Source organism: Antennarius striatus, chromosome 15, assembly GCF_040054535.1.
Source record: "Antennarius striatus isolate MH-2024 chromosome 15, ASM4005453v1, whole genome shotgun sequence".
NCBI lineage: Eukaryota > Metazoa > Chordata > Actinopteri > Lophiiformes > Antennariidae > Antennarius > Antennarius striatus.
The window spans coordinates 15738838-15763832 of record NC_090790.1 but is presented as its reverse complement, the minus strand read 5'-3'; the positions used below and the strand labels follow the sequence as shown (position 1 = coordinate 15763832).

At 40.5% G+C, this 24995-nt stretch overlaps 2 protein-coding genes across 4 annotated transcripts; one reads left to right on the top strand and one right to left on the bottom strand.

Annotated features, from left to right (window-relative positions):
* Nucleotides 1-2038: 2038 nt before the first annotated feature.
* Nucleotides 2039-17422, top strand: ogdhb (oxoglutarate dehydrogenase b). Of its 2 annotated transcripts, XM_068334807.1 has the most exons (22): nt 2039-2284; nt 4936-5112; nt 5257-5350; nt 8379-8494; nt 8934-9088; nt 9179-9325; nt 9772-9862; nt 10289-10468; nt 10545-10673; nt 11265-11444; nt 12306-12458; nt 13004-13106; nt 13206-13334; nt 13423-13573; nt 13967-14094; nt 14419-14597; nt 14686-14757; nt 15091-15216; nt 15298-15370; nt 15456-15619; nt 15729-15883; nt 15957-17422. In XM_068334807.1, exons 1-22 carry the CDS (start codon nt 2051-2053, stop codon nt 16075-16077), a joined length of 3057 nt encoding a protein of 1018 aa, XP_068190908.1. In that variant the 5' UTR covers nt 2039-2050; the 3' UTR covers nt 16078-17422. The 2 variants fall into 2 exon arrangements, with proteins under 2 accessions (XP_068190908.1, XP_068190907.1); XM_068334806.1 differs by lacking the exon at nt 2039-2284 and having other exon boundaries at nt 4410-5112.
* Nucleotides 17423-17875: 453 nt separating this feature from the next.
* On the bottom strand, nt 17876-22992 carry pargl (poly (ADP-ribose) glycohydrolase, like). Of its 2 annotated transcripts, none has more exons than XM_068334552.1 (16): nt 22906-22992; nt 21943-22574; nt 21386-21511; nt 21059-21163; nt 20894-20965; nt 20730-20816; nt 20495-20655; nt 20339-20418; nt 20193-20265; nt 19800-19875; nt 19573-19720; nt 19419-19497; nt 19238-19346; nt 19022-19118; nt 18821-18949; nt 17876-18744 (listed from the first exon to the last, which is right to left on the bottom strand). In XM_068334552.1, exons 2-16 carry the CDS (start codon nt 22570-22572, stop codon nt 18626-18628), a joined length of 2091 nt encoding a protein of 696 aa, XP_068190653.1. In that variant the 5' UTR covers nt 22573-22574; nt 22906-22992; the 3' UTR covers nt 17876-18625. The 2 variants fall into 2 exon arrangements, with proteins under 2 accessions (XP_068190653.1, XP_068190654.1); XM_068334553.1 differs by having other exon boundaries at nt 21059-21148.
* Nucleotides 22993-24995: the final 2003 nt, after the last annotated feature.

Sequence of the window (24995 nt, the reverse complement as noted above, 5' to 3'; positions counted from 1 at the left end):
GATCTTTCAGCATCAGGACAAAGGTCGACGTTCAATGCTTTGTTGCAGGCAGATACAGCTGGCACCGATCCAGATCAGATAAACGTTCGGCAAGTGGTTCAAAGTCTTCTTCATCTTCTTTTATGTCATCTTTTTGCGGCTCTGTTTGAGTGACTTGAGGATCCCTTGACACCAGGTGGTGACCCCAACATATGACCCCAGGTGACCCCAGTCATATTCTGCTGCTGCTGGTAATTTTTAAAAATAATTTTTCTTTTTCTTTGTAATTGATCTGTGAAGTGGCAGATAGATTTTTGATCTTTTTTTTTCGCTCAGTCCTTTCCTTTCCTCAGTCCTACCGTTTCGTGACGTAAGCGCCTCAGCAGTGACGTATATCAGCGCCACAGCGTTCAGACGGGACCCAAGCGCGAGACTCTTACGTTCACGCACGTACACACACGCGCGCTCACGCGCCACAGCTCGCGCTCAGCTGGCTTGTTATTTTGGGTTCGGGAGGCTGACGAGACAGCAGCGCGAACGGCGGGACAGGTAACGAACTGGAAAGAGTTTAAGTTAGCCAAAGTTTTAGCTGAAAGGTAAATGTGATCGTTTTATTTAACTTGGAGGGTTGACATTTTATTTTACAGACCGAAAAGAGCGCGCACGACGGTGGAGTCTAGAGGCGCTCTAGCGTCTGGTTGTGTTTTGTCAGAGTACATCAGTACATTCAGCAATTAGTTCTTCAAGCTAGGCACCGTCGATAATTACATTTTAAGTATTAAACCGGCTTCATTGATAGTTGCACTTTAAATAATGTGACTCAAAAACTTTAAAATTAAGTTTAGAATTCTCATTAATCTCATTAACAAGGACTACCCGATAAAATGGCTACCTGTTGGACAAGGTGGGTAAATTAAAAATGTTTGAAGAAAGTTCAAACTTAGTCTTATGATGCTGCCGCAGCTTTCATTTAATATATTCATCGCAGATAATTATTTAAAATGAAGGGCGTAACCTCTTGTTAACTTTTTAATCTCTAGTTTCATCAACTTGTTTCTCTTTAGAGTTGAATTTATGTGGGTAAATTAGGATCGTAGTCTACAACAACTTGTATGAAGTTATGGGGGTCGGGTTTAGGGTGTTATGTTGCTGGATTTTACAGTTATGAGGTCCTGTTTGTGGTCTTAACTATGTTTAGAACTGTACTGTAATGCCGAATCAATTTAAAAAATACAGAAAATTATAAAGTTACAGCTGTGTGGGTCTCTAAATTAGAAAAACGCGGGGTTATTATTATGTATTTTATGTTTATATTCACATTTAAAGAAGAAAAACACTGGAGTGTGCTGGGATCAGCAGACCCGTCATCCCTCTCTGTTTCATATGAATGATTATTTCCAACCAAATAAGACTTTACCAGTGGATATTGGAAGTCATCTGCATAAGTCATCCTCATTACTAAGTCTCACTAGTTCTTTTGTCAGCCAATACAGGAAAAGTTATATAATGTGAGTAAATATTACTGTACAATTTGCTCGACTCATTGAAACACACCCCGGTCGTGGAGGTCGGGAGTAAACAACACCAGATTCATGACAATACCTAACCCACCCTATTCAGAGATGAGCCTCTGTTGAACAGCCAGTTCATGGTGGGACTGTCACCTTCATGAAAGTTACAGACTGAAGCAGTTTAAATGCAGATTTGTTAATCTTAAATTAAAAAACAAATGAACCCACCTACAAGGGTTGCTTTCTTCCTTTGCTGTTGCATGATCTTGGTGTAAAAGCTTATAGACAATACAGCTCTTATTGTGTGATTTATTGATGACAGTGACAGACATACAGCCGTATTGTTTAGGATTTGTTTGACTGATGAAGGTCCTAATGAATAATATTTGTATTTCCAGTCAGCGGTTGAGAAGGAGCGGGAGTGGTGGAGAACACAGCCAGTTTGGTGAAACGGGAGAAACAGAAAGACTGCTGCAAAGGAGCCGGAGGCTCTTTGTGTGCAAAGGAGGTGCTACGTTCTTTTAGGACACGGAGAGAGGGGCTTGGATTAATCACCTGGAATGCACCGTTTAAGGACTGCAATCGTACGGCTTCGGCCGTTAACGGCTACACAGACAGCCCAGAGCCTATCACAACACAGACTGTTAGCAGAGGAACCGGGCTTCAGGACATTTCGTCCCGTGAGGTACCTGAGCTCGTCTGTGGCAGCGGAGCCCTTTCTCAATGGCACAAGTTCCAACTATGTGGAGGAGATGTACTATGCATGGTTGGAAGACCCCAGGAATGTGCACAAGGTGAAGTATGCTTGGAAACATTGCCTTCAGCATTTCAGTTTGCTAATCCAGATACACTATGAGACGTCTGCTAAATGTGTGTGTCTTTACTATTGGCGTCCTGTCACTTACAGTACTCCCTGTGGAGCTGAAGAGATGTAAATTACTCTTAAATGGTAACAGGATACCTGACCAATTTTTAGTAGGCCAAAGGTACAAAGAGAAGCTGTCAGCACTGTGCTTGTTGTGTGTTTGCTTACGCTTAAATATTTCTGCACGTCAGCAGGAAATGATGGGAAAAAATGAAAAACATCCATTCGGGTGGAATACTTTTTAAAACTTAAGAGACTCGTTTTTCAGTTCTGGTGAGGAGAGTGTCACAAAGAAAAGGAAAATACACTAGATTAAAACAATAGACTCAGTTGTTAGAGTGGGTCGTCCAGTGATCACAGGATTAGCAGTTTGAGTCCTGCTCCCGCCCAGTCACTTTAGGGGTTGAGCTGATAGTGGGAGGTGTCAATTCATGCCCTGAAGCGAGCACTGCTGCGGCACTCATGAGCAAGGCGCCGTCCCCTTTATAAGCTTCTCATTAGGGGCACACCACTATGGAGCTGCCCACCTCCCCCCGTTGCATGCTGACAGGCCTCTTCTGTTTGTGTTACGGGCCTCTACACACCAATATGCATGCGATTGAACTAACAAGTGTGATCCAGAGTGTGCGAATAATTTCCCTACGGGATCAATAACTGACATTTCTGAACAGAATCTTAAATTCTTTTCAGAAATGTGTCATGGCCATAAAATAAAGACTAAAATCAGAGTGAGCGGATCAAAGTTGTTAAAGTGTGAGGACAGGATGGTTTTGTTTTTGATAAAGATGAGTAAAATTTTAAAGCCAGTAGGAAGTTAAACAGTTTTGCGAGAACAAAAGTGAGGTGATAATATTTCTTGTTAAAATCTGTGCAGCAGCATTCCGTGTCATGTGGATTTGCTGAACGTTTCTGAACATAGCTGAAGGTATCCAGTTTAAATGACATTATAATAATTATTGCATGGAAAAGGGAAAAAGCATGAATAATTTAAAATCAGAGAAAGACAGGAAAGACCTGACGTGGATCCCCTGACAGATGTGAGATGTGACGAAACTCCGTCTGAATCACAAAACAGAAGTAATAACGAAAGCTGGGAATGTTCCCTCATTAGTTTACAGCATAAATTGGAGTAGGGCTGCAGTAATTGCTTAAGATGTTGTTGCACTGACAGGGGACTGTTAAGATGTAGTAATTCTGTACTAACTTTGCGGTCTGTGCTTCATATTCATCTTTAAATATGAACGCCTTCTAATACTTTCAAACCTTGTAGGTGAGGTAAAAGGAGGCCTTGCTACATTTACTGTCAAAGTTCAGTTGGAGAAGCCTGGTTTTATGGTAGACTTCCTCACAGAACAGAAAGATGCTCTCAATACAGTATGCATGTTTTGTATTTGCCAATGTTTAAATAGCAGAGAAACAGCCACAAGTGAGTGGGAACACTTCTTCATGTCAAATGTCATTAATGAAGAGACATCAGGAAGAGAACAGTGCTGGGACAATCTCGTGCTACAGCAAATATGAAAAAATGTTTCATGTGAATATTTGATATTGTGATTCTGAATCGGAATATAAGATAACAGCAGAAAGATCAAAGCTGTGTGATTGTATTGATGTGATCAGCTGATATTCATAATGGCAGGATCATGAAGGAAAGGATGGTTTGATTTGTCCCATAAAATAAAATATATTCACCATTCTGGACAAGTTAGGTAATGAAGGAAACTGAATATAGTACTAGGGATATTGCAACTAGGTTTCAGTTCACAGAGGATTGCAACATTTTTGGAATCATAGTGATATTTTTGGTTTCTGTTGTCACACACACACACACACACACACACACACACACACACACACACACACACACACACACACACACACACACACACACACACACACACACACACATCACATTAGTCTTTTGTCACTGATCAGCAAGACCACAATGTCCGAAGACACCCAGAGGAAGTCATACTCCATAAAGATAATCTTTGACAGATAAACCCTGCTTGAACTTTGGAAAGAAATACAGAAGTTCCATCTCGTTACTGGAAATCATTTATACTAGAATGAGTGGTACATTTGTTTCAAAATAAAGGAAATGCCAGTAAACCCATGACTTGAAGAATAATTTACAGCTGGTTAGGGTATGGGTTTCCTATAGATTCTGCAATAAAACATTTTAAATAAGAATTCTTGTAAGACAGGGTGATTTGGAGAGAAACTCTTGTACTGTGTGGGTATCTCGTGTTTGTCAGTTCTGGGCTATTTTTATTGTAGAGACATCTTCTGGTATTGAGTTCTACAATTCTTTTGTTTTTGGTTACAGTAAATATGAGCAAATTACGCTCAGCATATATTGCCATGCTAATGCTATATTACCAGGAACACATCAGTAGCATTTTAGCATGTCTACCAAACTCTTGTGTTTTTGTTGTTTGTTCACATTGTGTGACCTCATATGACTTCAGCAGAAGGTGTGAAAACACATTGAGGAAATCCAAAACAGTGCAGTGTTGTATTAATCAAATGCTAATGCTCTTTCTGTCACTGGGCTCCTGTCATTCCCTCTCCCTGCAGTCCTGGGATGTATTTTTCCGTAATGCTAATGCTGGGGCTCCACCTGGTTTGGCCTATCAGAGCCCTCCACCCCTGAATGGGACAACTGGACGAGCCAGCGTCCAGATGGTTCAGCCCAATGTGGAGAAGCTGGTGAAGGATCATTTAGCTGTACAATCACTCATACGAGCATACCAGGTAAACTGGTTTCCTGTAATGTAATTACTGTTAACCAATTGTAACAGTGGAGCTATAGTGTGACTGCTACTATTAGGCTGGTGTTTCAGCTACAGCTCCGCTGTTGTATTTCCGCCTGACTTCACACTGTTAAACTGTGTGTAGGTACGAGGACATCATATTGCAAAGTTGGACCCCTTGCAAATCAGCTGTGTGGACTTTGATGACGCCCCATGTGCTGTTGGCTTCCAGAAAGTTGGTGAGACATGTTGTCAAAATGTCTTCCTCTCACACCGTCCCTCCCTTTTCCTGTCATTCCCGATGTTGGATCTTTTTAGTCCGCTCTCAATCTTTTAAGTTTATCCTTTGTCCTACCTTCCAGTTGAAGTCCCCCTTTTCTTCCTGTATTCCTGTTTTGTTTTTTTCTCCTTTTATTTTTATGGTCCATCTCACACTTCCATTTGCTTCCATGTGCTTATCATGAGTGGTCTCCCCTTCCCCCTTGACCTCTTGCCTCTTTTGTTTACGTTAATCAACCAAACCTTAGTCCGCCTAGCATGTAATGTGCTGTAGGTTCCAGGCCACCATGTGGCACAGCCGGCCTCTCTAGGTCCACATATTAAAAATAAATTACCGCATATCCAAACAATATTCAGATCTTTTCCACTTAATTTCTATCATTTTGCAGCTACTCATATAGTGGCTGGAGGTTGTTTATTAATGTCTCCACCCCGATAGGTCGCATTTGGTTCTGCACGTGTGTTCTGAGGTTCTTATCAGCCTGTCCAGTGCAAGTCAAACTCACTGAGGGGCACAGATAATCGACCTGTTTTATGGTCGTGAGCACACAACTTTCTGTACCTACCAGTTAATATGTGGGAGAACCAGTTTGGCTTTATTAATGAATAAATAGAATTTAGAATGATAATGACTTCCTTTAGTCTCACTTGGTTTCCATTCATCTTATTGGAATACGTGATTTCTCCAATCTATTCCTGTGTCAACTAAGTATACAGTTCTGTTGCCACAGTGTAAACTGTCTTTATGCCGAATGAAAAGGTTGTGGGCCTCCGAGTTCTAAAGCAGCTGAATGTCATGAGCTGCAATAGGATGATTCCACAGGTGATAGCAGTGTTGTTCACTTTCATTGTTCTTGCTTTGACTGGGTTACACTGAGGTGTATAGAAGAACAAAAGGTTTGTCTCCATGCCTCCAGAGTTCTCTCATTATAGGGAACGTCTGTGTGATCTGACTGCTGGATGTAGAATGAGAAACTCAAACTCCCAGAGTTCAACTCCAAACCTTGTTTATCAATGGCTTGTTGACTCAGATGTTGCTGCTGCCGCTGGCTGTGGCCTCCTCTGTGTTGGCTTTCATTTCTTCTCTGGGCCATTTAGGGTTGGAACTGCTTGAAAAAGAGGTGTGTGTGTGGTGTGTGGTGTGTGTGTCTTTATTGGCTCCTGTCAACCTTTGATCGGCAGCCAGTATGGACTGAAACTGTATTATCTGCTTCTTTAAATGTTTTCATGATTAGATTGCAGGTAATTCATTAGCATTGAGGCATGAAAGAAGTCTGAAGATCCATAATACAATAAACAGAAGTGAGTCTATTTTCTTGCTTGAGACCTGTGGTCATGACCTCACCCTGCTGACAGAGATGTCCAGTCTCAGATGCACCCTCCACCCCTCATATATCATATCGCCTCATTTCTTCACGCGCGTTAGATAAATATTGTACATGCTGTCTGTTTGTTCTCTTCAGATTATCACAGTCTGACCTATACCTCCAAACCTCAAGGGTTTTTGTAAGACAGCTGCTACTCATTTTGAGAATTAGCAAACGCGACTCCATAACAGCTAATAAGTCACGTTATTAATCCCTCAGTGGGGGAAGTCGGCCACTCTCTGGTCCTCATGCTAAGTCCTTGTGGACTGAGCTACTGTCATTGAGGAATATCAGAATAATGGCATTTATTTTAGCCTAGTAAAGAGACAAGGGGAAATATGTGAACTCATTTAAACATACAGTACTCAAAAACAGGAACAGTCAAATGAGTTTAAAGCAGGCCATGGTAGGATCTGTGTGGTCTTGTTTGGGAGGTTTGCCTGCAGCCTTAATGCTTGACGAAGACAGACAGGATATGTTAGGTCACTATTCAGTTTCTATTTAAAGGAAAGGAAAGGCATAAAAGCTGATAGCTGATTTATTCACTGTTAAGAACAGTTTACACAGAAATGAAATGTCAGTCATGATGTCCTCACCTTCTTACAGGAACTTCACACTTAACAGCCCTTTCTTCCTCAGATAATAGGACATTTCTAGTTTAGAGGCTAAAGTGAAGATTTGATCTTAAAAAAGGCGAAAATGTCATGTTTACAGGACTTGTAAAAACAACTTATATCATATAAACCTCATGAAGTTTGTTCTCCGTTGTTGACTGTTAAAATTCCATTATCGTGGGATCGGATAGACAATGACTTTAATTTACATTTTGCATGTTTGTACTGGGTATGTGTGAAAACACAAACCTGATACAAAATCTTCCACAGTGATGTCAGTTCAGGTCGTTCATCATCTGCCTGTAGGTGTGTCGGCATCACCTTGTGGCGGTAGGGCTGCATTACTGTAATGAGCAGTTAAAATGTATTCATTAATGATTATTTGAATATTCAAAAATTAACATCATTGTCATCATGAAAAAATGATTTTTAATACTTATAGTGATCTTAGTACTCCTGTGACATATGGTTGGTTACGGTTATAATACTTGAGACAAGTTGTTTTTACAGAATTTCTCTCAAGATTAATCGAGTTCTATCTTATCTTTTGAAAGATGCCATATCAATAAAATTATCATTGTGAAATCATAACTGCAGCAATTTTAGTTAACAAAGATTAATTTTTTTGTCTTTTGATAAATTCTTTCTGTAATTTTTCAAGCAAAATGCCAAATCGTTGATCTTATGGAGATTTGTTGTTTTCCTTTTGTGATTTTTTTGTCGCAAATTAAAGACCAAATGTTTGAATCAAACAATCTGCTCATCCTCAGAGAGTGTAAGTGTTATGTATTCTAACCTCCTTCCTCAAAATCTCATCAATGTGGAGATTGTGGAGTGAGATACATGTAGTCTGCAAAATTATAAAGCTGCTCAGATGACAAATTCCAGGAAATCCTGAATTTACATTCTTATTTTTTAGTTTTCCTGTTCCGACTGTTTCTTTCCTCCACACTATCCTGGTTTGTGCTTGTCTGTTCTTGTCCGGCATGATGTTTTCTCTTTAACAGGTTATTATGGCTTGTCTGAATCCGACATGGACAAAATGTTCCGGCTTCCCACCACCACTTTCATCGGAGGCAACAACAGTGTTTTGCCTCTCAGAGAGATTATACACCGTCTTGAGGTAAAATAACTTAAAAAAGTGACTTTACCTTTCAAAAAAAGCCAAAATAATGTCTTTAATTTGAAGGATGCAGAGATTGAGATACAAGATGTTCCACATTTCAGCAGAATAAAAACAGAAACATGAGTTGAACATTAGATAGAAGGTCTTTACAGATTCATCACAAGTAAAAGAATCTGTCAGAGATGATGGATTTCTGCCTGTGGAGACAGACTTCCATACATACTGTAGATGAGAAACGTAATGAAGAATGACGCCAGGAGGAGCCTTATGATTCATCAAACATCCTAAAAATCAACTCAAGAGCTAAAATAAGACCTGAATCTGAAATTTTTGGTATTATTATATCTGGACAGCTGAACAGCTTCTGGGTCTACCAGAACATTCAATACCTGAAATTAGACTCCTGTCAACGTCCCAATCTGTCCCTCTTTTGTAGATGGCCTACTGTCAGCATATTGGTGTGGAGTTCATGTTCATTAACGATGTGGACCAGTGCCAATGGATCAGGCAGAAGTTTGAGACTCCGGGAATCATGCAGTTCAGTCTGGAGGAGAAGAGGACTCTTTTGGCCAGAATGATCAGATCCACAAGGTCTGTCAAAGAATACAAAAGCAGCTGGAGAATGAAGTGTTTTTGTGAGTACAGTATTGGACGGTAGCAGAGGTTCTGAACTGTTCACAGGTTTGAAGAGTTTCTCCAGAGGAAATGGTCTTCAGAGAAACGATTTGGTCTTGAAGGCTGTGAATCACTCATTCCAGCACTCAAGACCATCATCGATGTGTCTAGTCAGAGGGGCGTGGAGAACGTCATCATGGGGATGCCTCACAGGTAACCAGGCTCCTGCTTCTTTCACCATGACACTCCAACCTAGACTAAACCTTTAGGGAGTATTAATTCACATTGTTTGTCTTAATTTGCGCAGCGAGCTCAGTCAAGATCCAGTTGAATGAAAGCAAATTGTTAACTGAAGGAGATTATCTGTATCATGAATGGCATAAATATTAAAGTGATCCATAAATGGGATGTGTTCCACTTTTCTACAGTTTCACACAAGAGGTAGTTGATGATTGGTAACAAAAGTTCAAATTAAGTTAAAATCATTCAGTCTTTCAGTCCATGTTTTTGTCCAGCCTCTCTAAAATCTATCCGTCCATGAAACCATACAATTCTTTTTTTGTACAGTGAATCACGCACAAGTATGTTTAATGTCAATGATGCCATAAGAGGAAGTTTCCCTGAATTTTCTTGTGTTCCTTCCTTCATCTTAATTTCAGAGGCCGGCTGAACGTGCTGGCAAATGTGATCCGGAAGGAGCTGGAACAAATCTTCTGCCAGTTTGACTCAAAGCTGGAGGCAGCAGATGAGGTTTAAACATGAACTTCTGACCGAATCTGTTAAATTCAATAGTAGTTCCAGAAACATCTGCACATGAAATAACATCTCCTCTTTTTAAACCTTTTTAAAGTACTCAGCGTAAGCAATAGAAGCGTTACTTCCTTTTTTCCAGTTTTTATGCTAAGCTACCGTCCCGACTAGAGCTTCATGTTCATGCTCATAAAGTAGGACTAGTATGTTTATCTTTTTCTGTTTCTTTACGTTAAAAAAAGAGTGAAACAAATATTTTATTGGTTGTTTTGACAAAATTAAGAAAATAAAAATGATGGATTAATAATATATCTTTGGTGTCTGTTGAATGTTTTTCTATTTCTCGACTGTTACACACTTACACAGGTTATCATGAGTCAGCTTAAACATGCTTTCTCTACCTCTCTCCTTACCTTCTACTTCCAGGGCTCTGGTGATGTCAAGTATCACCTGGGAATGTATCACAGGAGGATGAACAGAGTGAGCGACCGCCAAATCACCATGTCACTCATGGCAAACCCGTCCCATCTGGAAGCTGTGGACCCAGTGGTTCAGGGAAAGACGAAAGCTGAGCAGTTCTACTGTGGAGACACTGAGGGCAAGAGGGTATGCTGGGTCTGATTCTTAAGCAAATAAACTACCCACGGTTGACACATTGGTAACCTGAATGATGGTTTCTCAGGTGATGTCGATTCTGCTCCATGGCGATGCTGCGTTCGCAGGTCAGGGTATTGTGTACGAGACGTTCCACCTCTCTGACCTGCCGTCTTACACCACACACGGCACCATACATGTCGTGGTCAACAACCAGGTGCGCTCTTTTATGTTCAGATTAAAGGAACAGGTCACCTAAAATAAATTAAGTGGTCAATATCTAGTCATCAAGTCAGGTGAAGTTTCTGTGTCAACAAAATGTAAAAAAAATACAGTAATCCCTGCCGCATTTGCACTTCAAGATGCACAGCTTCACTGCATTGCTAGTTATTACATTTTGTACATTCTTAGACAAAAGAATGGACAGTAATAAGACAGTAAGCACGTCAGTCAAGTAAAATAAATGTAAAATCCTGATTCTGCAGCAGGTTCCAAATCCTGTTTCATCTCCTTATAGTCACTGGTTGTAGCCAAACGCTATACAGTATTTAAATTCATATTGAAGCTAAAACCAGCTCAGCTAGATGAAATATTTTCATTTGTTTAACTTTCACTCTTCTACGTCATGACTTTGAATGAAGTTTTGTTGTCTATTAGAATTCTTAGCATTCAGTTTGAGCTGAAGTTAGAAACCTGTCCCCGCAATCCTCGGCTCACTCCATCATTACTTCATCTTTACTGTTGGCAGCAGCTTGAGTGGATGATTAGAACGACAGCAGGTTTTAATCTACTCATAAATAATACACAGATTGGCTTCACCACCGACCCCAGGATGGCTCGCTCATCTGCTTACCCCACGGATGTCGCCCGGGTCGTCAACGCTCCCATCTTCCATGTCAACGCAGATGACCCTGAAGCTGTGGTGTATGTCTGTAAGGTAGCGGCGGAGTGGAGGAACACTTTCCATAAAGACGTAGTCGTTGACCTTGTAAGTAAATGAAGGCCATTATTTATGTTTACTAACAATCTGTCAAGTTCCAACCAGAAGTACGAGGACCTGATTGCAGACATGACTCAGAATTGATGCTCGTGTGCAGTTCATAGATGTTTTAAAACCAGTTGAAAGGAAATATCCATAAAGAAAACCAGATATTACATGAGGAAAGTGCTGGTGAAAAAATTTACATGAAACACGAGAAGATGATAGCCTAAACATCAACTAAGGGGCAAGACAGGAAAACACAAAGACTAAATGCAAAGGGAAGTGAGCCAATGGGAACAGTGGAGAGACAGGGAGGAGGACACAACCAGACAATCAGACTAGAGGAGATTCTTAGTCCAAAAACATGTCTGGAGCTTCCCTAGAAAGAGTTGCAGCTTTTTCCCAACACCTGAAGAAAGAGACAAAAGTAAATTGTTTCCGCTCAGACGCCTCTTTCGGTATTCTCAGAGTTTGGCGGATGACTGGGTGATCACTGAATTGTGTTCCTCTAAAGGAACCAGCCAGGCCCACATTTTAGATGTCTCTTTATTATCTTCACCTTGTGAGGTTTGTATTTTATTTTCATTACTTCTAGGGCCTGGGGTCATTTTATAAAAGTGTTATTGCTAATATGAATGCTAATTATATTTACAGTGTATTTGCAGTGTTCCCAATGTGAATGTTGTCTGCTGCCAGCATGTGAAGATTACTATTTATCTTGATTAATGGCTTTTCTCTTATCAATTCCACTATTCTTTAAAGATCCTAGTGACTTCTGTTTTGAAGTAAACGCAATAGGACAACGTGTTACTCTGGACTGAAGTGTTAAAACCCCCCAAAATAAACCTCTTGCCTCTTTCCTTTCAGGTATGCTACAGACGTAACGGCCACAACGAGATGGACGAGCCCATGTTCACACAGCCATTGATGTATAAGAAGATCAAGAAACAGAAAGGGGTTCTGAAAAAGTTTGCAGAAAAGCTCATTGCTGAGGGAATCATCACGCCACAGGATTACGAGGTGAGGCAACCGGCGCAGTTCTCACCAGATGTTGTTCCTCAAAGGAGGACATTTTAGCCAGCTGTAAAACTCAAGTCCTGACTCCATTGTTTCTACCTTTTTCTTCAATCTAAATAACAAGCCTTATTTTCAAGGCTTGTTATTTAGGGTTAGGGTTAAATTTTCCCATCACAAGGTGATGGGAAATTTAAGCCAATGAATCTAATGGAATTTATTTTTTACACATGTATAAAGGTTGAAGGTGTTTTGATTTTTTTACATTTATTTTCATTAATTTAGTATACTGATCCCCATAGGGACACATGAATTGTTAGTCGCATTCACATATACACAGTGTGCACAGGCCATAACACACACAAGGGGCCTGTAAGCACTCAGTTGAGGGGGAGGTAGAGTGGCGGGCAGCTCCTTCCTGGTGCGCCCTAATGAGCAATTTATAAAGGGGACGGCGCTTTGCTCAAGGGCACCTCGGCAGTTCATCTCAACTGATTCTTTAAACATGCATTTTGGAGGAACAGACTTAACATCCATCTGTTTCTTTTCAGGAGGAAGTAGCTCATTATGACAAAATCTGTGAGGATGCTTACACTCGCTCCAAAGATGAGAAGATCCTTCATATCAAACACTGGCTAGACTCACCTTGGCCCGGTAGAAAAAGTTTTTTTAACCCCTTAAATTAATTGATTTACTCATTACAGCACATAGTCTGGGCTTTTTAAAAATCTTTTACCCTCTTTCTGTCTGTAGATTTCTTCACGTTGGAGGGACAGCCCAAACATATGACCTGCCCTTCGACTGGCATCAAAGAAGAGGATCTCCTCCACATTGGGAAGGTCGCTGCCTCCGTCCCAGAGCAGGACTTCACTGTACATGGAGGTACCGTCAGTCCTCCTCTTGACTCAGTCTGGGAATCTTCTGCCAGTCTATTTCTGGTCTCCATGTCTTCCTCGTGTCTACATTTCAGGTTTGAGTCGTATCTTAAAGGGCCGTGCCAACATGGTGAGTCAGCGAGTATGTGACTGGGCTCTTGGGGAATATATGGCCTTCGGCTCGCTACTCAAAGAGGGGATCCATGTACGCCTCAGCGGACAGGATGTTGAGAGAGGCACATTCAGGTAGTGCATGACCACAGCCTAAGTTTTCAGCTGATTTGGTACAATGCAATCAAGGGAGTGAACAGGCTGTTAGTGGAATGACACTATAAAGTCAATGAAGAAGCACATAACAAACATTTTGCTAACCGAATGAAAATTTCTTAAATTGTAACCTTTGACAGTACACTCCTCTACCTTGTACTGTTTCTTCAAACTAATAAATTTGGAAACATCACTTAAGGCTCTGGGACGTTGTATTTTTCATTATTTTCTGACATTTCTCTGAATGAACCAGAAATCTATTAATCTCTTAAATTCTCGTCAATCGAATGAATAATCATGACATAGTATCACATAAAATCATAAATAGTAGAACATTTTTTTCTATTTTTCTCTCTTTGATGGGTTTCACAGCCATCGACATCATGTTCTCCATGACCAGAATGTTGATAAGAGGATCTGCATCCCAATGAACCACATATCATCTGATCAGGCTCCTTACACTGTCTGTAACAGCTCTCTGTCTGAATATGGGGTACTGGGTGAGTAGCATAAACACAAACTCCCCTGTAATACTACAAACACCTTTTAGAAATAGTGGGGTTGGTATTTTGTAACTGTAAAGTAAACTTTAATAGATCAGTTTAAGAAATCCACACAGAATTTTGGGTTCACCTATTTGACAGACTTCTGCCCTCTGCTGCTATGGAGTTTTGTTTCCTCTTAGGCAGTCACATGACATACATACTAGCTGACCTTGGATATAAAGTGATGAGTCCGGTTTTCTGAAAACATCTGTAATCTTTTCTGATGTTGCTTCCATTACTAAACCTTCTCTTTTTTTCCACTTGTTGTCCTGCATGCAGGCTTTGAGTTAGGCTTTGCCATGGCCAGTCCAAATGCTCTGGTTCTGTGGGAGGCCCAGTTTGGAGATTTTCATAACACGGCTCAGTGTATCATTGATCAGTTCATCAGTTCAGGTCAGGCCAAGTGGGTCCGACAGAACGGCATAGTGCTGCTGCTTCCTCATGGCATGGAGGGAATGGTAGGACCAAAAAAGTAGAACTCCTTCATTCTGTATTTATGTCTGTTGAAGATATGTGATGTTTTTCATTTTTACCTCCCTCTCTCAGGGTCCAGAGCACTCGTCTGCCCGCTCTGAAAGATTTCTACAAATGTGCAATGATGACCCTGACGTGTTCCCTGTGAGTGAATTTCAGAAACTGAAACTACCCATGGGACTCTCTGTTATACAGATTTATGTGTCTGATATAAATGTTATTTAAAACTAAGTTCAGACAGACATTTTATATTTTGTATCACTTGACAGAGACATAACTTTTAATCTCCCAGGCTACAGCAGGAAAACTCAAAAATGTGCCTTTTTATCCAGATCTGTTCCAAAATTTAAGAACTTCTTTACTCACCCAAAGAGCCATGTTTCATGGGAACCCATCCAAAACCTTTTCCATAACTCTAACAAAAAAAAAGTGTTAACAGACATTTCCTGTCATCTTCATCCCTTCTTCTGTCATCAGAAGCTGACAAAGGACTTTGAAGTGCGTCAGCTGTATGATTGCAACTGGATCGTTGTGAACTGCTCTACTCCTGCAAACTACTTCCACGTTCTCCGTAGACAGATCCTGCAGCCCTTCAGGAAACCTGTGAGTAGCACACCATGAAGAAGGATGACTCAAACCATTATGCCCACTGAACAGGAGTGTTCTCTGTCTTTCTTACTCCAGCTGATCATATTTACTCCCAAGTCGCTGTTGCGCCATCCTGAGGCCAGGTCTAGCTTTGATGACATGCTGCCAGGTGAGAACTATCAGAAGAAAGTGGACAAAGATGTAACCGTCCTTTGAAATACAGAGCAGAAGCACAAATGTGTGTTTTCCTGCAGGCAGTCAGTTCCTGCGTCTAATACCGGATGACGGGCCAGCGGCTGCTAGACCAGAACAGGTGAAGAGAGTCATTTTCTGCTGTGGCAAGGTCTACTATGAGCTAATCCGAGAACGCAAGAACAGAGGGATGGACGACACTGTGGCTGTAATCAGGATTGAACAGGTAACAAAAGACTGAAGACAAGTCAGTCAGGGGTCCCAAAGAGCGATACCACCTGCTGGTATCTCCAGAGTTCCAGATATTTTCAACATAATTTTTTTTCTGCTTCCAGCTGTCACCCTTCCCGTTTGATCTGGTGAAAGTAGAGACAGATCGTTATGTGAACGCCGATCTGTTGTGGTGTCAAGAAGAGCACAAGAATCAAGGCTACTATGACTACATTAGACCCCGCATCCGCACCACCACCAACCGTACCCGCCCTGTCTGGTGAGTTATAGAAAAGGAGGTTCACCAAGAATCGCATCTGCGCCTGCATGCGTGCTCATTTCCATGTGTTTAGGTATGCTGGTCGTGATTCGGCAGCAGCTCCAGCTACTGGGAACAAGCAGACTCACCAGATGGAGCTGCAGCGTTTCCTGGACACAGCGTTCGATCTGGAAGCATTCTCAGGAAAACTGTAACACCTGCTTTGCACCTCAGTCCATGCGGATCCGTACACCTCTCAGGGTTTTTACACACAGCTCCACATGGGTTCACACCTTGCAGGGTTTCACTTTTTTATTTTTTTTATTTTACACCTTGATCCTCTTGGGTTTTTTACACCTCCCTCTTAGTGGGTTCCCTTCCCAGACTGGTTTTACTGTTTGCTTACAACATTTTGCACTGATGTGTTTTTCTTCAATATATGACAATATCATCTTCTAACAAGATGCACAGAGAACCCTGACACTATTACCACGAAGACCTCATGTTCAGTAATGACAGATAATGTAAATTAATGTTTCAACGTAAAAAATCATGCAAAAGATTGAAGATTTATTTAATTAATTCCATAATCATGTCGTCCTGTTTTGTAGTAATCGTACTAGAATATTATCACCTGCTGGATAAATTAATCACTGTAGGGTGCAGGGTAATCATTGTCCCTGATGAACACCTTGAGTAAGTAGAGAATCATTAACGGTGCTTTTAGGGGCTGTGACAATACAGATCAGAGAAATCGTCACCACCACAAATAAAATCCCTTTGCTGGTGGTAGAAATTAATGCGTGAATCAGTGGCAAGATAAAGAAACATCGACAACTAGCTCGAATTTCTTAAAGTAGGGTCAGAGCCAGGCTAGCAGTTTGCCTCCATTTCTGCTGTTTCTGCTAAACTAGCCTAGTTTTACTGACAGGTTTAAGTTTAATCTTTCCCTTGGAAAGCTCATTAAACGCATCTCCTCAGGAGGCCACTTTTAACTGAGCAGTGACTGCTGCAATGTTTGTGAAAAACATTGTAGTGAGTATGATATTTAGGCAAAGTGATGAGGCCTGAATGTTTACAATTACTTTTAAAGTGCCTTTTTATCATGAATTCACACTCTTATGAAACATTTTAAACACTTTAAGTTTATGTTTTATAGTTTCTGCTTTAAAAGCGTCATCAGTTAGTCTGTAAATAAAAGGATTAAACTAGCTACACAAGTTTCAAGTTGTTCGTCGGGGGAGATTCAAAAATCACTGCATCGTTTTTTCACATCTGAACACATGTCTTTTTGAAATTTTTCACCTACTCTGCTATTTATTTCCTCCTCCACTCATTCAGCCTCATCTCTGTAAATGTATATTTGTGCCAAATGTGAGGGATTACTTGAAATTATTTTATTCATTTTAAAGAAATCATGCCATGATAAATATAACTGTCTGTTAGGACACAATTCCTCAGCTCTTCATATTTGAAGGTTGTATTTATTTTCATACAGTGTAAGTTTTATTGCTTTCATTAAATAAAGTTATAGTTTCTAATACTTCTGTTTTTCAGCCTTCAATTTGGTTCTAACAACTCATTAAAATAAATGGAGATAAAGCGCCACTGGAACAAGACCAACCTGATCTGAAAATATTTGGAGAGAACCATGTGAAAAGTTGCTTGTTGATCTACAATTTGGATAAAATTACAGATAGGAACATTGCAGAGATAAAAAAAAAAACTGTTAATGTCTGTTTTCTTCCACAAAGAGTTAAATTGGAGCTTGAGGTAGATGGTTGGAGCTCCTGTTCCATCAACCACAAGTATTTCTGTCAACTTCCACAGTGTTATCACAAGAAGCGTCTTACATTTTACTGCATTTTCATGTCAGTATTATTTGAACTGCAAGTAACCGCTGTGAAAAAATCTGAAAGACTTGTTCCTGCACTCAAAGAAACACAAAGGTATTTAGTGTTGAGACTCCTGGCTCTGAGACGAAGAGACAAATACATTTCACACAAGTTATTTGTTAGTGTTGTTTTATTTGATTAATTATAGGTCAACTTCTTTTGCACTTCCAGCAAAAACACACTAAACATCCATTTCTTTCTCTCACCATTTCCTTTAGTCTTTAATACCTCATCCATCATGTCCACACTACTTTTAAAAAGACAAGAGTTGTTCCATTCGGAGAAACATACACTTTGTAAAATACTATCAGTGTTCACCTCTTAGCTTGGAACTACTTGTAAATTCAGTAAGCGTTATATTTGATCATTAACACCATTATTTGAGATGGATGTTAAAACCAGGTCTGGATAGGCTCTGGTTCTTTTCAGTCAGAGATCATGCAACTACCAAGAAACTCATCAATGCCACATTTGTTCATCTATCTAACAAATCAACAACAACTTAACATCTCTCTGGTGTGATTTTAAATGACACGCCAGCATTCAGCAAGAGGTGTGACGATAACAGCTGTGGCAGCTAGCGTGACATTTTAAATAAGTCAAGCAGCATGTTATTACCAATGAAATAACACGACAACAGCAATCACTAGAAAACAATATGCCATATTTAATTTCATGCTTGTCAAGGGGGGGGGGGGGAAATCATTTAACCTTCTTTGTAAGCAGCTCTTGGACTCTGCATTCCTAAACTGAAAACATGTTTAAATGTTCTGTTTGCTAAACTCTACAAGCTGTTATTGAAATCTACTTATGGTAGCAGAGACTTCATCAGTATTCTCAAAAACCTGATGACAACATGAAGCCATGGTCACAGCTGACTCCTGGAGTGTCTGATGGTGCTGCTGATGAACTCAAACAGACTCCCATGCAGAGCCCTGGATCTGCCCTGAACAGCACAGAAGTCCTCAAGAAGTCTGTAAAGTTTCTCTGTGAGACAGGAATGTAGTAAAATTAAAACTGAAAATGAGACGGGAGCTACTTTTCAAGCGTCCTGAAAACTGACCGACTGTGGCCCCCTCCAAGAGCAGCAGATGGTAGATCTGCTGAAGGCCTCGACTCAGTTCCTCATCCTGGAAGGTGAAGAAGGCCAGACCTCTGTCTGCCTTCGCTGCTGCCATCAGCTGGATCACGGCTGGACGGGGATATTACAGCTATCAGTCCTTGTTTGGTGATCAACCAAGGGATTATGGGTAAAAAAAAATACCTTTAAGTTGGGGATCTCCATTGAAAGCTCCACAGCCCCACTTTCCTGTGGCAATGTCCGGCTCATTGTTCCCACGGCTCTTAAATCCACAGTATGCCTTCAAGGACACATTAAATTAAATTTTTGCTAGACCTGGACATGAATAACAAGGATGGAGCTTTTACGTTGTGATTCTTAAGTCATAATTACATATAATGGAGCATACAAGTACGTCACCTTTTTGAGTTCACGGGTCACATGCCTCATGTTGTACTGCTCCATCCTGTGTTTGAAGTTCAGGGCGTCGATAGCTACGATATGCCTCTGCCTCCGAGCCCACTCGTCCCTACAAACATCAGATTGAACATGAGAGAACCCCAAACATTGAAATTCAAGACAAAAATATGAATGCTCTCACATTTGGACGCAGTCCTCGTAAGGACCGGCCCACTCGAAGGTGTCTCCAAACCCAGAGTGACGGCTGAACTGTTGACAACCTGAAAGACAAAGATGTTACTCACCAATCATAAGTATTAATGCATCTATAAATGGACCAATCATTTCATTCCTACCTGTAACAACAAGACACTCATTGTCCTCAAGTTTCTCTGTGAAGAGACGAGACACAATCAGCTCTGGATTCAAGAGGAACAGGATCTCTTCCTGCACCAGACCAGAGCCCAGAACACCTCCACCAATCCAAGATGAGGCAAAATCCACCTGATTAAACACACAAGACCGAGTCTGAGTCACCGGTTCTGTCTGGGCTGGAACATCTCTGCTGGGGGTCAGTTCCTACCTGGAGCATCCCTGTACCTTCACCCTCGATGGTGCCGAGTGATGTGACATGAAGTTTTGGCAACGTCTCCTTACAGCTAAAAAACAGACGTGTTATCATTAGTAGTTTGATAGATTTTCTAGACAATCTAGTGGTGGTGGTTCTGTAGGATAAAGATGAAAAACGTTTGAAGATAAATTTAACCCTAAACTGAATGGTTTCAGCTCCAAACTAGATCTTACTTTGATACCACAGAGTCATTCTAGTAATTGCTTAACAATGGTAAAAAATGCTTTGAAGGCATTATGGATCTAGATGATGATCCGGATCTTTTGACTCAACTTCCACAAAATGTCTAGACAACATCGTAACAAACCAACACTGCTACACAATGGGGGTAAAGACCCTTATTACCTCCTCCAGTCAGGTGCATCTGAGGCTCTGAGGCAGCACCTCTCAAAAGTTAACAGTCCATCAAGTTTTGCATCTGCAAAGAAATGAGCAGTCAGACTATCACTGATGCGTCCAAAGACAGGAAGAGGAAACCAACATCAACTCACTGTCATCTGTCACCACTTTGAAGTAATGCATGATAGCCCTCAGCTTCTCTCTCTTCCGTCCTGACCAGTTTCCAAATAGACTACAGGTAGGATGAGACTGAAAGGTTAACTTCAACATAGTCCAAGCTGCAGTCCGGTACCAGTGTAAGTCCTGACCTGGTGAAGTTAATGGAGGGGAAGCTGTAGTACTCCGCTTTAGGTAATGTTGTGTTACGGTGGGGAAATGTACAGAAAAATGCGTTGGCTAGTAGGCAGGATATCTGAACTTGGGACAAAGTGATGGCAGCAGGACGTCCTCTTTGAAGCAGCGGGATGGCCTGAAAACACACAGGTATTCAGAACCACTGTGATGATGGTGATCCATAGTCACTGGATCCTGCATGCTTCATACCTTCTTCACGTGATCAGGCAGCTTCAAGGCCAACGCAGCCACCTTCGGAAGCAACGAACTGAAGTAATTTTCCGCTTTTGGGACACTCTGGTACAAAAAAAAGGATTTTTTTTTTAGAGTTCAAATAACTGTTGGTTCAGTGATTTTACGGTTTGGACGCTGACCTTCAGGAAGGCGGATAGACCATCAAACGACCATTGGCTTTTATACTTGGGGTTATATTTCATGATGGCTCTCTGAGATGGTTTGAAATAGAAAGTTCAAACATTTCATGAGACAATGTCAGTTTAAAAAAGTCAAACTATAATTAATCTTGGCTCCCGACAAACCTCAACATCATCAGCGGTCACTGCTGCCTTCTTAGACAGACTGCCAAGATGCTTCGAGATCACGTCCCACCTCCAGACCTGGGTGACTTGCTGTTGACAGAGATTCTATGAGGTACACCTCATGCTTGTCAGACTGAAACATCAAACAGGAAGCTACAAATTCAAAAGGAGGGCAATTCAGGTGGATAATCAGATTTCACCTGGAGTTGTCATATACAGACTTATTTGGGCATGTATCCAGCTGCCCACATGACTTCATTTCCTTGGGGACAGAAATTAAGTCAGATTTTGTGACTTCCTGTAAAGGTGACAATGCCATAAACAAACCTTTGACATTCCAGTCTTGACTGTCATGTAACTCCCTTGCGAACACGGCATTTTCACAAAGTTACTTGACCAGGTGTCTTTCCCTTCCTGAGGTTTAAGTGTCGCTTCATAGTTGAAAAAATGCAACTGGGAGGGGAAAAAATAGTTATGTTGAAAAGAGTGTGACAACACATTATGCAGAGGATGGTGCAAAAAGAACTTTGTTCTTTCATTTCAGTAAAGGTTTGGCAAAAAGTTCACATTGAAAATGACACTGGGAAGAATTTGATATCAGAACACTTCAACAGTTGTTTGATTACAACTTTCTAATAATAACTTGTTTTCTCTCTATTAACCTTCTATTAGCTCTCTGTGACTAATCAGTTTGCCCTCCATTTCATCAACACATGTAACGTCTGGAGAATCTCATTGTTATTGACCTTGACGACACAGATCTCTGCCCCAAGTTGAAATTTACACAAATAATGCAGTCTTAATTGTAAATGTGTATTTTTACTTAAACAACGTGGAGTACTTAAACAACATGTGATAGCAAAGACGTCTGGACAGCGTCTTACGTCGATAAGGACAGTGTGTGTCCTGCTGAAGTTCAGGGGTCCCAGCTGTTTTGAGCACTGCGGAAGTCGCTTCAGATCGTCCAATAGACAACATGAAGCGCCGTCCCCTTCCTGAGCCCACGAAGACACCTCCCTCTCTGCTGGTGCACGACTTACCACCGCCACAGAGGGCGGCGCTGAAGTTGAGGTGGAGAAGGAGCAGCCAGCCTGCTTGGCCTTTTCCTGATGACATGTTGGGGATTGGAAATCAGGCTGAAGCAGATCTTTCATCCTGGAGCTGTTGTTGCGCTGGTCGGACATCTCTCGGATTCTTTGGCTCCCTTGTCCAGCCATCTCTGAGGCATGTTTGTTGCCATGGTCAGCCATCTCTGAGGCATGTTTGTTGCCATGGTCAGCCATCTCTGAAGCATGTTTGTTGCCATGGTCAGCAATCTCTGGGGGGTTCTTGGTGCCCTCTTCAGCCATCTCTGGGGATTTGTGGTTGCTGTGGTCAGCCATCTCTGGGGATCTGTTTTCGCCCATGTCAGCCGTCTTTGGGGGAGTCTTGCTGTCATGGTCAGCCATGTCTGGGGTTTTCTTGTTGCCTTGGTCAGCCATCTCTAGGGTATCCTTGTTGCCCCAGTCAGCCATCTCTGGGGTATCAGACACAGGACAAGATGATAAACGGGATATTATTTGACAAGATGGAATCATATGGATTCCACAATTGTACAAAAAATAGTAGTTGATTGTTGGACACATAAACATAACGGTTATGTCAAAATGTCAAAAGACGGAGATCCATGTGTCATGTTCTGATCTAGAAGACACACTGTCTGATTATATTTAAGTTTGAAGCGTCTGCTAAGGAGGGGATAATGAATACTAAGACTACTTTTACTTTCACGCACACTTGCGGTCGGGTTGTTTCAGGTTTCGAGCACAATAAAATCCACGCAGCGTCAGATACATTGCGGGACTCACCTTTCACCAAAGACAACGACGAGTGTTTGCAAAAATCACCACCAACAACACCGTTAACTGAAGTTTACTTTCTCTTTAAAACGAAAGTGAAACGAAGTGAAGGACACAGCGGCTGCTGACGTCACACCGTTATTTAACCCACATTTATCGTTTATCATTGCTGATCATATCTGAGTTTGTAAAAAATTACAGCCATGAATTTTTTGACACTAAGAACTTTTATAATATATATTTTAGACAGCCATTGTTACTGAAACAGGGTCATAAAAATAAAGTTTTAATTCAATGGCTTATCACCATTGTTATATAAAGTAGACTGAGAATAAAACATAAATTTGATGAAGGAGAAATAAGAGAAGCAATGATATCCCTGCATTGGATCACCTCTTGAATTTTATTTTCAAGTTTTTAATTACCTTTTGAATATGTTTACTAAATGTTACCATTTTGTGTTTTACTGTTTAAGTAAAACTGTTACGCTATTTATCATTATTATAAAGATTATAACTATATTTTGTTGTTAATTCTACTACACGGTACATTGTCCTATTACACAGCATGATAATAAATTGTTGCAGGAACACGAAAGATCTGGCCTTTAGATCCAAAACATCTGTGAACACAAGATGGCAGCAGTGATTAGTTTGTTTCCACAAACGTAGCAGCAGCAGTAGTAAAATTCCTAATAACAGTAGTACTAGTAGTAGTAGTAGTAGTAGTAGTAGTAGTAGTAATAATAGTAGTAGTAATAATAATAACGTTATTATTATTATCATTATTACCATTATCAATATTATTATTATTAATAATAATAAAAGTAATAATAATAATAATAATAATAATAATGGCTGGTCAGTTTGAAATATTTTTCTGTCAGTTCATTTATTTTCACAACAATTATAGTTCTGATTTTACTTATTTAACACACAAGCATGTGATCTACATTAAATACAGTTTATACATTGATAAATATCAAATTCAGACGTACAGTAAATATTTTTGACCTTTCATATTTACATCCAAATAATTAAGGAACTACTGTAAATACAAATTCTCAGTGTTTGCGTATTTATCTATCTTTCTATCTATCTATTTAAATTAACAAAGGAGCTCCGCTCCAGCTGTTGCACATGTTGGGATTGTTTCAGGAAGGGAAACATTTCATTTCCACATCTGGTTAATTTCTGCTTTCAGTTCAAACGAGAGTGAAGTCTGAATGTTTGGTAACAGATGGCTGAAGGAGAAGCATGTAAGAGGAGGAAAACAAGCGGTAGAATGATAGCAGGATGGTTGGAGTCAGCTGCAATGAACTGCTCCCAAACTGTGTAATACAGAAGTGTAATTACTCTACAGCATCACATCCCGCAGGCAGACGATCACACTCTGGATGGAGAAACATGGGAATCATCTGCCACAGCAGCAGCTGGAAGAATTCTCATTTACTCATCAATACCACATGGTGACAGTACTTTTACAGCTATAAAAGAATGAAGGTATTATTTTCACATTGTATTAAACTGAAGGCTGTCATAATGTGGACTGGATTTTTACTGTTGGAGTGAACTATTCCTGTATCTTTCTTTTACTTTTGCATTTGCTTCAAGTGGAGTTAAAATCATGCTAAATCTTGAAGCAGTAACCACGGCGATCAAGTAATTACAATCATAATAGTACTTCTATAATATATGAAGGTATGGAAATGTTACTGTTTGGTGGTGTAAAAAGTGTCCCTTTGGTGACATATTTTAATAATTGATAGATCTTTTCAACCATCGACAATGGATTAACATAAAACTTCTGATGGTGGATTGGATGAAACAAGATGTTTGAAGGCTTGGTGAAAAACTAAAAGAGACTTCAGACTATTTCCAAACACTTTAAAGTATAAAATATTGATCAGAAATGACAATAAGGATCAGTTGCAGCTTTATACTTAAGCCCTGAGGAGCTCTTTAAGGATGACAAGGTGAAAATTAGGATTTCCATGGTTTGAGTGTACGACAAGACGTTATAGAGGATGGCTGGGATATGAGTGTCATGAGTTCTTGTCCTGATGGTCATGTGCATTTCTGTTGCAGCAGCGTACAACT